The sequence below is a fragment of the Lynx rufus genome, unplaced genomic scaffold (genome assembly GCF_022079265.1).
Source record: "Lynx rufus isolate CCGP_SWC_20201006 ecotype Redwood Valley unplaced genomic scaffold, mLynRuf1.p SCAF_5, whole genome shotgun sequence".
Lineage (NCBI taxonomy): Eukaryota > Metazoa > Chordata > Mammalia > Carnivora > Felidae > Lynx > Lynx rufus.
In genome coordinates, this window is record NW_025814867.1 from 79,501,903 (window position 1) to 79,516,598 (window position 14,696).

General features: G+C 39.9%; 1 protein-coding gene across 1 annotated transcript in view; it reads left to right on the forward strand.

The window, feature by feature from the left end:
* LPP (LIM domain containing preferred translocation partner in lipoma) overlaps positions 1-14,696 on the forward strand; it is a 677,526-nt gene that overhangs the window by 291,557 nt on the left and 371,273 nt on the right. Inside the window, exon 7 of the mRNA XM_047099816.1 lies at positions 9,073-9,185. Within this exon, the coding sequence (XP_046955772.1) occupies positions 9,073-9,185 (113 nt within the window). The remainder of the gene's footprint in view (positions 1-9,072; positions 9,186-14,696) is intronic.

The following is a 14,696-nucleotide window of genomic DNA, read 5'->3' on the forward strand; positions in this document are numbered from 1 at the left end:
CCTTGCTCCGTATTTCCATGGTGCTAATCATGATTTGATATTATGTTTTCTTTAATCTATTTTTTAAGTATTCTTCTCCTTCTGATAGAATATAAATTCTGTGAGTCCAGCACTTTCTATATATTTTTTTGTTCTTGTTTGATTTCCGCCCTCTTGTCTAGAATGATTCCTGACACATAAGAGGTACTCAATCAACGAATAAATTGATGTCAGTTCTAGATCAACATCATCATTTTGATGGCTACACAGTTTACCAGTGTGTGATTGACCACAGTTGGTTTTTTTTACCAGTACTTTATTGATGAACATTCTGATTATTTTTATTATATTTCATTGTGATGGAGATTCTTTAACATGCTTCTCTATGTAGTCCTCGGTCGCTTCTTTTGTAGGATAATTTATTAAAAGTAGTGTTGCTGTATCAAAGCGTATACACATTTTTAAGGCTTTTGACACCTGTTGTCAGATTTTCTTGAGAAAAGTCTTATCCTGAACATTCGTCTGTTTATATATGAATAGCATATGAAAGTATGAATTTTCGTATGCCATCATCAATAGTGCGTTTGTCACTATTTTTAATCTTTGTCCTCTCATTTAAATGACATTGCCTTGAAAATTAAGTACTATAAGAAGCAACCGTTTGTGTGTTAGTTAAGCAGCATAAAATACAAACGGAAGGAATAGAAAGGTGAATTTTCTAATGTATAATAAAAGCACGAACTCCAAAAATGTCAAGTGTTGGAGCTGAAGAATTGGAATCACTTGGTTCAGGTGACATGTCTTCTCATTGACAGATGAAGATGCCTCTTTTAATGGAGCTGGTGGTGTTGCCATTTGGATGAGGAGGACAGAGAACCAAGAATGCTTAGCCTTGCCCTCATAATTATCCCCTCTCCCAGAGAGTTCTTAAAGGGGCTGAATACTCAAGGAACAGGAACAGAATGGGAATATAGGAACCCACTTTATTAATAGCTCCACGGGGCTTAATCGCTCTCTAGGACAGAGGTCACACTGAGATTGTACTCAGGCTTTGGTTCTAGGAATCAGCTGGCTTTTTATCCTCTTTCTACTGCAGACAACATGGTGATTAGATCAGGGCAATTCCTTTCATATTTTTAGCTACAACCAATGGATCGTAAATAGGTTGAGAAGTCTGAGCGGTGTTGCATTAAATGAGACTTATCCTTAATGTTGTTTGTTTGTTTGTTTGTTTGTTTGTTTGTTTTTTTGACCTCTGCCATGTCCCAGTATTTCCTGGTGGTTTTGAAAATCTTATTCAGCTCAATATTTGCAGGTGACACATTTCTAGGTACAGAAAATTTCTCTTTGGTTTTGTGTATACATGCGATTTTAAAAATAGCATATGATTTCACTCAGATGAGGAATTTAAGAAATAAAACAAATGAACAAAGGAGAAAAGAGACCAACCCCGAAATAGTCTCTTAACTACAGAGAACAAACTGATGGTTAACAGAGGGGGATGTAGAGGGGATGGGTGAAATAGGGGATGGGGATTAAGAGCACACTTACCGTGATGAGCACTGATTAATGTATAGAATTGTTGAATCACTATACTGTTCACCTGAAACTAATATAATACTGTATGCTAACTATACTGGAAGTAAAAAATATATATGTATGTATATAAATGGGTAAAATAATGGCAGGCTAAAATTTTGTATAATGGAAAGTAAATTTCTTTTCCACTCTTGTTCCCTAGTGGCAAAATTAGCTTCTTCATAGAGGCAACTTGCTGTTAACAATTTCTTAGGAATCCATGTAAAACATACTTCATGACAACACAAGCATATATGTCATCACACAAATGATACCATTATCCATTTTGTCCTATACCATGAATTCCTCATTTTTTTAAAAGTAAACTTAATACCAAATGTGGGACTTGAACGCACGATCCCAACATCAAGAGTCACAGGCTCTATTGACTGAGTCAGCCAGGTGCCCTGAGAATGCTCCATTTTTAAAGTATTTTACTCAGTGTGCTCTCTGGTGTAGTTTTCTTGGTGACAAGTGTGTTTAATATAAAGAGAAGATGGCGTTGAGGGTGAAATTCCAAAGGGTCTTTAGTTGCTTTGTTTTGTAATAAATTGCCTCTCTGAGGAGAATGCTATAAGGGTGACACAACTCAGTCACCTTACGGAGGCTGCTGCTCCTGTCACGTTTGCTTTATCTTCTGCTCACTGTCTTTACTCAACCTATGCGGAGAGTTTTGCCTTCTCAGACCTGGCCTCCTGCGTAGGCAGCTGAGTTGCCGTCTTGTGCATAAGTGGAAAGCAAGAAGAATCGTCACATGTTACGTAGGCATTGTACAAGTCATATGGAAATTAGCTTACTGACACTTCAGCTGTGGGTTGAAACCCATTTGTGGGTCACCGTTACTTCAGTGGTGGTTATTCCACCAGGAATAACCAACACTTTTGAAATAAATACATATAATAGAAGTTTCAATGTGCGTTCCATGTGGTAAGTATGGTTTCATGCAACCCTTGTTTCAGATATACATGTCCAAGCAGGTAGTATTGCAGCTTGATATAAAAGGTTATTTCTTTGCTCTGGGTTGTGGTCAAAAAAGGTTCAGAGTCACTGTTTTAACTGCTTTGATCTGCAGAGTCACACAGGGAAGTGGATATTGTTATCTTCATTTCATAGGTGAGGTAACCTGACCCTGAGATGGTAGCATTGCTCTTTCTCAGGTAAAGGGTAGAGCTGTGGCTTGTTTTTCAAGTTTTTAGGCTTGGCATTTTGTATTCTTTTCTTTTGAACATATTTCCATGCTCTATTCATTACTGTAAACGGAAACGAATAACTGCTTTTACTCAAAGCTTGCGACTTGGTCACTGTAATTGTATTTTTTCACATGTGTGTGCGTGTGTGTTTTCCAGCCCAATCTCTTGTACACTCATAATTTAAATACTTAACTTGGGAAGTCCCTAAGTGGTTTTATTTATATATACCTTAAAGTTTATTTCCTTAAACAACCAAAAATTATCCCCATCAGAAAGTTGGAGAAGCAACAGTTGCCAACCCAAGGAGCCGTAAAGCCATGTCCCTCCATGTACTGTGCATGGATCTGCGTCATCATCCCGCAGGCATATTAAAAATGCAGAACCTCAGGCCTCACCCCACGGCTGCTGAATCAGAGTCTGCGTTTTATCTAGATACCCTTGGCCATTTGAACATTGACATTTGAACAACATGTAAGGCATCAGGCCATTCAACCAAACAAACATCAATTGAGTGATGAAATGGCTTCTTATATAGTTATTCAGCCTATGTTTACTGAGAGTGGCCCAAACTTTATGCCAGGATGTGGAGATAGAATGAGAAATTATAAGTGGGCTCTATTGGTTAGGAGCTTCCATTCTCAGTAGGAGAGAATGGCCATGAACATCTAGGTGCAACCAAGTATTAGAGATGCTGGTGAGGCACAGACGGGCTACTGTGTGAATCCCTGTGTATGTGTGTAGGTTTACATGGACGTTGGAAGAAGAAAAAGAATGATGCTTTTTTAGTTTTTTTTTGTTTTGTTTTGTTTTTTGCTTTTTTTTAACTATAGTAAATGAGTTCAGACTTCACTGATGATCTGAGTTTAATTATTCCTTTGGGCTGTTTCACTGCAATCACATATAACCCTTAATTTGTAAACTTCTTTGCTAGTCAGTTCTTGTTATTTTTTTTTCCCCTCTGATGGGGGCCTACCTTTATTTCATGAAGGGATAAGTGAGTTCTGCATTCAGGTGGATAGATGCCTTTCATATATGCCCAAACGACGTTACTAGGGCAACTACTCAGCTCCTAGCAGGTAGCCATATATGCTTCTCAGTGCTATTGCCTTTTTAGCCCTATACTGGGAAGGGTAGCTGGAGAAAGTATGCATCCCTGGGTACTTGGGAGATTTTCCTCAACTGGCTTTTCAAGTTAATGATACGCATTACAGGCTATATGGTGAAAGTAAGTTGGCAGAAAATAGTATTTGAGAATCGGGGCTATATACTTTTGCACGATTCACCCTTTAACTGACCCATGGTGCTACCCCTGACAAAAAGCAAAAATCTGTTGACTATTAGCTGAATTGTTTGGGATGATATGGAGCAGATTCAGTGAGATACTTCCTAGCTTCTCTCTAATGCAGAGTGAGGATTCGTTTCTAGCTCCATATTTCACTAGCTGTGTAACTTCAAGTAAACTATTGTACCTGGCAAGTGAGAGATAAATGTGCATTGCATGTGAGTAGGCTTTGGATGGTGAGGAGAAGGGAAAGGAGGAAAGCAGGTGTGTAGGCTTGTGGCTCTGACTACCCTCCTTCTTCTAAGACTAGATGTTTCTGTCTTAGATTTTATGGATCCCTGCATTGTCCAAGTTGCCTGATGGGGGAGGGGGGGGTGTTCTTTTTTGGTTTGCCTGTTTGATTTATTCAGTGTCCCTGTAATTCATAGGGTGTGATAGTTCCATTTGGATTTCCCTGGCAAGCAGAGAGGACAGGCCATGCACTAATGTGAAGGTCTACAGCTAACCATTGCTAGTTGGAAGGTACTGCAGCTGATACATGTTTTTCTTTAGGAGGGTCACCAGCTAAGCTTCAAAGTCAGACACCCTTTCTTTCTTTTTTTAATTTTATTTTATTTAGAGAGAGAGAGTGAGACTGAGATTTGGGGAGAGGGGCAGAGGGGGAGAGAGAATCTTAAGCAGCCTGAGCACAGAGCCCACTGAGGGGCTCAATCCCATGACCCTGGGATCATAACCTGAGCTGAAATCAAAAGTCGGACGCTCAACTTACTGAAGCACTCAGGCGCCCCATCCAGATGCTCTTTCATTGTTTGAAAACATCTGTAAGGATGGAAAGGTTCCCCTCCCACAGACACACATACACAAACACACACACACGCTCACACATGCACACACACACACTCTGTTCTTTTGTTCTTTCCATTTTGCCATCTTACTTAAACATGGAAATATGACTTCTCTTAAGTGGATTTGTTTTTGCTGCAACTTAGAAGCATTTTCCTTTGTTTAATGGCCTATTAAAATGGTGACCCATAAATCAGAAATCTTGTAATAGTTCTTAGTCTGGTTTAAGGTAATTATTAAGAGCTTTTCATTCCTACCAACTCAGCTAGTTATGGACTAGTCCACAGGACCTATTTTCTATCCTTTATCAATGTGTGTATCTGTTTTTTACACATCATTTTAAAATGTGAACTCCACTCTAAAGAATGAAGGAAGAAGCCTATGATGGTCGAGCTTGAAGAACTGCAAATTATGTGATAATTATTATAAGCTTATTACTAGAACTTTTAAAAATCTTAATCTAATTTCAGCCTAGAATAAATAGTCTAGATCTTGGTTGTTTTCAACTCATTTCTTTTAAAAATTCATTATCTTCCTTTTCTGTTCCTTTTCACCCTCCCAGGATTGTCACCAACTTGTGCCTCACTATATGTTTAATTTTTATGACAAAAATTTAGTTGGGAAGGATATACAATTGACTTTTGAATGGTAGAGAGCTAAGGGCATCGACCCCATGCCGTTGAAAATCTGCATATGTCTTCTGACTCTCCCAAATGTTGACTACTAATAACTATTGTTTTTTTTTTTTAATTTTTTTATTTGTTGGGGTGCCTGGGTGGCTCAGTCGGTTAAGCGTCCGACTTCGGCTCAGGTCATGATCTTGCAGTTTGTGAGTTTGAGCCCCGCATCGGGCTCTGTGCTGGAAGCTCGGAGCCAGGAGCCTGCTTCGGATTCTGTGTCTCCCTCTCTCTTTGCCCCTCCCCTACTCACACTCTGTCTGTCTGTCTGTCTGTCTGTCTGTCTCAAAAATAAAATAAAACATTAAAAATATTAAAAATTTAAAATATTTAATATTTATTAAAATATTAAAATTTTAATATTTTTAATGTTTTATTTTATTTTTGAGAGAGAGAGACACTGTGTGAGTGAGGGAGGGGCAGAGAGAGGGAGATACAGAATCTGAAGCAGGCTCCAGGCTCCGAGCTATCAGCACAGAACCCGTCGTGGGGCTGGAATTCACGAACCATGAGATCATGAACTGAGCTGAAGTCGGACGTTTAACCGACTGAGCCACCCAGGCGCCCCTACTGATAACTGCTGTTGATCAGAAGCCTCACCACTGATATGAACAGTTGGATGACACATATTTTGTATGTTATATGTGTCATATACTGTATTCTTATAATCAAGTAAACTAGGGAAAAGAAAATGTTAAGAAAATTATAAGGAAGAAAAAATACATTTACAGGACTGTACTGTACAAAATTTGTACGTCGGCCTATGTAGTTCAAACCCATGTTTTTCAAAGATCAACTATGGTTGGAAGAGACTGCAGAGACAACCAGTTGTATTTTTTATTCTAAGACTAATTTCCTGAGAATGTGGACTATTCATGTCGCTTTCACGGGCCTCTGTTTCTAACTTTATAATATAATCTCCAGATTCTATTTACTTCTTATCCTGTTTAATGCTCTGACATTTCTCTGTGACATAATAAAATGTGGTAAAGTATAAGAAGGTGCTCAGAAATTGTCTTTTAAATTATGCATGAAGACGACCTAGGTCCAGATAGAACATTTGGACCAGAAAATGAGGTTGTGCACTAGAATTTAGTAGGACTAGTCTCCATCAACCTAGACCTCCTTTGCTGATCACTCAAGATCTCATTGTGAGTCCTTTTCTTGTATGTTTTGACTTTCCAAGGCAGAAAACAACTCGGTGACGATTCATTTTTACTTAGCAGGCATTAAATATTTTTCAGTGCAGTGTTTGGCCAAAGGAAGGTCAAATTAGTCTCTTGATTCTGACTGCACATTAGAATCATTTGGGTTTTAAAGGAATACTGGCACTTGACGCCTCCCCCCAACTCGCTTTCCCCTATCCCCAAGATACTGGTTGCAGTTGGCGTGATGGAGTTTGGGCATTGGCATTTTTAGAAAACTTTCTTGGTGATTCTAGTATGTAGCCAGTGTTTAGAACTACTGGGTAGAGTTACTGAAGGTTTATGAGACTTATAATCCTAATAAGGATATGGACAAAGCACGTCCCTAGATGTGCACACCCAGAAAAGTAAGAGAAATAGAAATATTTCTATATGACATCAGTCATTTAACCTTTCTAATCCTACAGGGTCTAAAATAGGAACAATATAATATTTGGCTGAAATGCAGTGGTTCTCAAAGTGTCGTCCCAGACCAATAGCATCAGCATCACCTGGGACTTTATTAGAAATGAAAATTCTCAGGGGGCACCTGCATGGCTCAGTTGATTGAGCATCTGACTCAACTTTGGCTCAGGTCATGATCTCACGGTTCGTGAGTTCAAGGCCCGCATCCAGCTCTGTGCTGACAGTGCAAAGCCTGCTTGGGATTTTCTCTCTCCCTCTCTCTCTACTCTTTCCCTGCTTGCATGCTCTCTCTCTCTCTCTCTCTCTCTCTGTCTGTCTCTCTGTCTCTCTCTCTCTCTCTCTCTCTCTCACACACACACACACACACACACACACAAATAAACAAAAATTAAAAAAAAAATAAATGCAAATTCTCGGGCCCCACCCTAGACCAACTAAATCAAGAACTCTGAAGGTGGAACACAGCCATCCATGTTTTACCAGACCTTTCTCGAGATCCTGATGACCTCTATAAATTTCGAGAACCATCAGGACGAAGGGTTGTAGGACTAGTAGGTAGCCTATGAAAATCTTAGCACAGTGGTTTGGTGCATGGTGGGAGTCTAAAAAGCAGAGTACTCTAAATATATAGTGTATTTCACTGCTTTGTAGTCTGAATATGTCTGGAAGCTAGATTAGACAGCTACTCTTCCAACTTGAAGTCTGTTATTTCTAAGGCAAATAGGGGCCAGAGGAACCATCAGAACAATGAATCAAGGTGTATCAGAACAATCAAATCCAAGCCACCATCCTTCTTCTGTGCGATTTAGATTTTTTTTTTTTTGAAGGCTTAAATCATGGTATTTTGGTTCTACCCAAAAGCAACTCATTGAGTGACAGAAACTCCTGCCCTGCTGCTAAGTGTTGAGTTTAGATTTATGTCTGCACCTCAGACCTTAGAGATTAGGTGCTCTCTTCCAAAAACACGACATTGGTATGGTCTTCTCATTGGGCAATGATGTTGAACTTTCTTGATATGCTCACCCCTCATCACTTCCTGCCTGGATTGTATATAGATTTTGATATCGGAGGGTTCTTATTCCCCTTTCTCCTAATCTGCCCTGCATGTGCTTTTAGATTAGTCTTTAGTAAATCATACTGCAACCAAATGTTTTCTTGTCAGAAATGCTTGATGGCTCCCCACCGCAAGCATGATAAAATTTGAACTACTTACTAGATGTGCAGCACACTTAAAGAAAAAATTGTTTTTGTCACTGCACTTAGTTTTATTGTTCACTAGTATTCTTTTACATCCCTATATTTATGCTGTATTATGACTCGCTGCTTATTCTCCAGGCCCTAGATGTTTTAGCTATGCCTTTGTTCCCCTGTCTTTCTGCCAAGAGTGGACTCGTTGGTCACTGTGAACTGCTGTTCAGGGGCAGTTTAAATGTTCTGGTAAAAGCCTTCCTTGTTGCTCTACCTGGGCATAAGTTTTCCTTTTTCTTAGCTTCCAGAAGAGTTCGTTTCTCCATCTGAAAAAATTGTATCTTCTTTTTCCTTTATCTGTGGGTACATTTTTTCCGCCTCTGCTTGATGAAAACTTTACTGAGGGTAAGTACCAAGTCTTACCCACCTCAGCAATTCACCACCCCGAACACCTTCCCTGTTCAAGCTAAACATATCCAACTCCTCCTCCTGTAGGCTAGCTTTTATTTCACTTCTAAGTATCAACTCCTGTCCTCATTCTTTTCAAAATTAAGGCTACCAATTTAACTGAAGGGAACTGTAATAGGGAATAATTGCCATTGAGACAAAACAATGATGCGTCAAGGCCAATTAAAAAGCAGTAAAATGCCAGCAAATATACGTTTTTTAAGAGTCCTACAAAATTGCGTCTATGTTAATTTCATGTGTGCATTTCCTTTCTGTAGGTGATTTTCTTCCACCCCCACCTCCACCTCTAGATGATCCTGGTGCTCTTCCGTCTGGCTCTGGAAACTTCCCTCCTCCACCACCCCTTGATGAAGGTGCTTTCAGGGCACAGGTAAGATCTGTGGTGGAAGTCATGTTAATAAGCCATGCTAGGAAGCTCATGAATTCACTGATTGTTTCTGTGGTGGATAAACATTTATCCAGAGCCTAAAGAGAGCTTTACAACTCACAAAGAGCTAAGGTACTTTAATGCAACACGCCCCACTGAAGCTTTGCAGAGTTCTGCTGGCTTGCATTCTGAAGCCCTAGAAATCCTTTCACCTACTAATTTTGTTCTGAAACTGAAAGCCATTTTTTAGGAATGCCATTTGAGAATTCCACGTTTCCTTGTTATCCCAGGGACCAACTGTGCTTTTTTATTGCCTCCTTTCTCTATCCACAAACATTGCATTCTGCGTGGGTAAGAGTGATATTTTAAGGCTCTGGTTGGTCACTGTGGGTCCTAATTGGCCAGCAACATCTTTCTAGCAAAAGCGCCAGCAAACCTTCTTGGGATATTCTTTTCTGAGTGGGGTCAAGTGGGGTTAGGGATGCACATTATAGGATGTATCGATCTTATACAAGTGCTGTGCTCCAGGGAGTGATGATTGCACGCAACCCACGGCTGGAATCAGAAGCAACAGTGGAAGGACTTCTCAGCCTGTAACCTTGTAGAGGCACGGGTGACCAGATGCCACAATGTAGGCAGCTAACTGCTGTTCATATCAGGAGAGAAAACTAAATAGCAATGTTATAGAATCATGGTTGTCTTTTAGGGGTGATGATGCTATTATAGATACATAGAAGGAAAAATATATATCCAAAATATTTGGGGAGGAAATTAATGGTGTCTGGTAGTTGCTTCAAAATAATAAGAATAGGGAGCTAATGAGCGAGAAAATAGGTGAAAGAAGAATTAGTGATGAGTTGGTAATTGTTGAGTGTGTGGAGGGAGGTTGATTCTATCTGTATTTGGTCTACCTTTACATATGTTTACAATTTCCCACAGTAAGCTTTTTTAAAAAGATTTTAATGTTTGTTTATTTTTGGAGAGAGAGAGAGAGAGAGAGCGCGAGCGAGTGGGGGAAGGGCCAGAGAGAGAGGGAGACACTGAATCTGAAGCAGGCTCCAGGCTCTGAGCTGTCAGCACAGAGCCTGATGCATGTCGAACCCACAAACTCTGAGATCATGACCTGAGCCAAAGTCAGATGCTCAACTGATTGAGCCACCCAGGCTCCCCTCATAGTAAGTTTTAAAGAAGAAAAGCCATGGGAAATCACTGCTTACATGGTTCAGTCCATTGTCTGGCTTTCTTTCGCCTAAATTTCAGGTTGGGAGAGACAAAGGAAGAAGTGATTCATTCATTCAGCAAATATTCCGTGTGCCTGTGTGCGTACCTTTTATAGCATGAGAATTCTGTAGTGAAAAAGACAGACAGGATTCTACCCGCATGAAACTGCCATGTTAGTAAAACTGGTGGATGTAAACAAAATAGGTACATTGATTACGAAGAACATTAGAATGAAATCAGGGCTGTGGGTTGGAGGAAAGGGTGATCCAGCGGCCTTGCTGAGAAGGGGACACCTGAGCAACATTTTGGAGTGGGGAGAAGGGAGTAAACCATGTGAGTTTCTTGGGAGTATATTTTCATATGTTAGAACTTAAGTAATAGAAGAAGCTTTTTGTACTATTGAGAAGTTAAAATTAGTGAGTTCCAGTTATAACCAGTGGCCTCCAAGTCCGTTTGGAACCTAGATTTTTCAAAATCCATTAAAAATTTTATGTATTAGATATATATATCGTGGGTTTCCTACAAAAATCTTGATTTTCGTATAAAATCTTGCTGATAAAATGTTGTAAGCTAATAAAATCAAAGCTCAAATACCACTAATGGATGGGAATCCTACAAAGTTTATATTTATTTTATGCAACAGATAGGTCCCTTGGCAAATAGAAATAATATGATCAATTTTCCTTATTTTTAGTTATCTTTTATTAACAACGAAAAAAAAAACTCTTAAATTTGTCTTGTATATACCTTTGCTCTTATTTGGTCCAGGGCTATTCTTTGCATATTGTTGAATCTGTGTAATTAAAAATTTCACTTAGTCTATTTGCTCTCTTGGAACGTTATAGAAGCTATTTTGTTGCATTTTAAATCTTCAGTTCTTAAAAGCTTGTTTGACCTTGTGACAGAAGACTTGTGTTTGTTCATTGAACAGCTTATTCTAGTTACGTGATTCTCAACAGGTCACGCTGAGTCCGATTTTTCTCATAATTAAAAGTAAGGTAACTGTCTACTACCTCTAGTAACCAAATGAAATACAGATGGATTTGAAATTGGCAAGCTATAATGGCTGTCCAGATATTTTGATATAACTATCACTATATAAAAATAACAACAGTGGTAATGATAAGGCTTTGCCAAAAGGTTTAATGAAGAAAAATTCAAACATGGGCTTTCATAAAAATTACAAAAACTCTTCTCCTCTATGGACCTTTCCTGATAAATGTACCAAAACCATGACTTTGTTTTTTATAAGGAAGGAAATAAACAAAATGCCAGTTGCCATGTTGGCTTATGTTCTTTGCAAAACAGAAGGAAGGATAAAAAATAAAATTGAGTTTGCCAAATGGGAAAGGACACATCTGGTAGGAGAGGCATGTTATTCTTGAAGATATGGAAGATTGTTGGCAAGTTCAAAAGCACAGGGGTATGCCCGTCCCTTGTGTGAGAATGATAGCGACTTGGCCCTGCTCTGGCCATAGTTGCACCACCTTGGAATATGAACTGTATAATAGAGCCCAAAGTAAGGTAATCGCTGGAGAAAATTTTGCACTTTTTCCTCTCGGCCCTGGTGAAACTTCAGGTTGCCAAGTCCAAATTATAGCTGGTGAATGTGTTTTTATGTAGAAGTCTGTTTATGCTTCTAGCCAGATTTTCAGGTCAGAGTCAAAATAATGTCTACTAAGTACGACTATAGAATTTTAAGATTGTCAGAGCGGAAAAGGACCTTAGAGATCATTTAGTCCGACCCTGGCGCCAGCCATTAGTTACAGCCTCTTCAGGGACTCGCTAAATGGATTAGTTCCCTGTGTCTGCAGATGGAGAAACTGAGTCTCACGAAGGTATGGATCCTATCATCCATACCTCATTTTGAGAAACCTTGACTTCTGGATTTGTCCTTCCTGTTGTACCAGATGGCCTTGTGCATGGCTTTGCTTTAGTCTTCCATCAGCCTGTAAGTCTCTGAGGTTCAGATGACGGGATTATATGGTTTTATTTTGAAGGACTAGGCGTTGCTGGAGTTTTGCTTGGTGTCCTGTAGTTTTTTACCTGCTACACACTTTTTACGTATTTTTTTGCAAAAGGCAAATATTTCAATTCAAAACTTCTTGTTCTGAGAATTCTTTTTTTTTTTTTAAGAGAAAAAAATGAATCTTGGAAAACAAATGAGGGCTTTATCTTTTCTTTTCTGTCAAGATCAGTTTGACCTCAGGGACCTGTGAGATTTGGAGTGACCATTTCACTCATTCATTTATTCTTCATTCACTCAACACAAATTGAGTAGCTTCTGTAAGTAAAGCATATATACTAGGGATTGTAGCCTTAGAACTTGGTGTCATGGGTCCAGTGTCCTGGCTCTCGACCTTAGGACCATGTAGTGTTGTTCTAATCTGATGCTGCAGTTGTTAATTTCTTCCTATTTCAGCCAGGTAATGGGCAGGCCCTATAGCATTGCTTAGAGTAGTTTCACAGGTGGAGAATGTCTCATAGAATTTCAGGTTTACAAGGGAATTAGAGATCATACTTCCAGTCTCTCTCTTTTGTTTGGATCTCCTAATTTTTTTTTTCTAGTTTAACAAGATATTTATGGGTGACTATTGCAGGTGAGATGATGTTGACGGATAAGGAGATGGTTCACGGATAGCACCTCTGAATCAAATCACAATGGTACCTCTGAATCACAAACACAGCTTTTAAGCTATAGTGTTCCATAGTAAATTATTTCTTAGTCATCATGCTCGGATCAGAAGCACAAGCTAAGTCCTATGTTGTGGTAGAGGGTGGGAGAAATAAATTAACTAACTGGAGATCTATGAGAAGGCTTCTTGGAGACAGTGTGAACTGAACTGAACTTTGATGGCTGATGTAGGACCTTAATTTTCAGGTGGGGTGAATAGATCTTTTAGCAATAAACTAACAAATGTAAGAGTATTGAAGGAGAGCACGAAGTAGTGTGGTAGGCCTGCATTGCCAGCTGTGGAATCTGCCCTTTATTCTGAAATCATTGTCAGTTTACTGCAGGTGTTTGTTAATATTTTAAAGATAAGGGTGACATCTCCAGATCTGTTGTTGGATGCCATGTGGTATTTTTTACACACCATCAGGCATAACCTGTTGCACTTGTGGGAAACCCCATGCAGACAGCTCTGGCACACTTCCTGGAAGTCCTCAGGGACTTGTCCTGATGGCTTCTAAGTTCAGGTGCCTGATATTTAACATCCACTTTTTGTGAGATCTCTGCTTGACTTTTCTTCATGACCTCCAGTTGATATCTCCTCATTGCCCCTCTCTTTGTGGCCCAGTCCCGTGGTTTGCTTTAACTTGCCCACTCTCCAGAGATCTATATACTCCTTGTTTTCATCTCCCTTTTTCTGCTCATCCCAGTGGGATGGCCACAGCCACATTTGCTGCTGTCACCACAGTCCCTCCACCTTAGACAACAGACCATGATGCCTGTCGTCGGTTACTCCTTAATGTTAAAAACTCCTTTCTCTTATGAAACGGAAATTTGTGTCTGTATGATTTCTTTCTTTCTTTTTTTTTTAATGTTTATTTATTTTTGAGACAGAGAGAGACAGAGCATGAACAGGGGAGGGGCAGAGAGAGGGAGACACAGAATCGGAAGCAGGCTCCAGGCTCTGAGCCATCAGCCCAGAGCCCAACGCGGGGCTCAAAGCCACGGACCATGAGATCATGACCTGAGCCGAAGTTGGACACTTAACCGACTGAGCCACCCAGGCGCCCCATCTTTCCTTCTTTTTAAGTTTTATTTCAATGTTTGTTTATTTTTAGGGAGGGAGAGAGAGAGAGAGACAGAGTGAGAGTGGGGGAGGGACAGAGAGAGAGGGAGACACAGAACCCGAAGCAGGCTCCAGGCTTCGAGCTGTCAGTACAGAGCCCAGTGCGGGCTTCAAACTCATGAACCGGGAGATCATGACCTGAGCTGAAGTCGGACGCTTAACAAACTGAGCCACCCAGGTACCCCCATGATTTCTTTCCAGTGATTTTCGTCTTACCATCTTAGAACACAATGCCCATGCAAAGGAACAATCAGGCCAGGGGAGGGATAGGTGATGTCTGCCCCAAGAAGTTGATCATGAGAGCTGCTGAAAGAAGTGACTTTTCCGGAGGCCTGTGTGAAAACAGTGTAATGTGAACTATGCACCGAACTTGGGGAAATGCCCAGAGTTAATTGAAAAGAGAAGGGAGAAAGGAAACCTCTGAAATTATTTATGGTCTTGTCTTAGTCAGTCTTCCAAAGTTTGCAAGCCAACTCATTTCTGTTCTTCTGAAAAC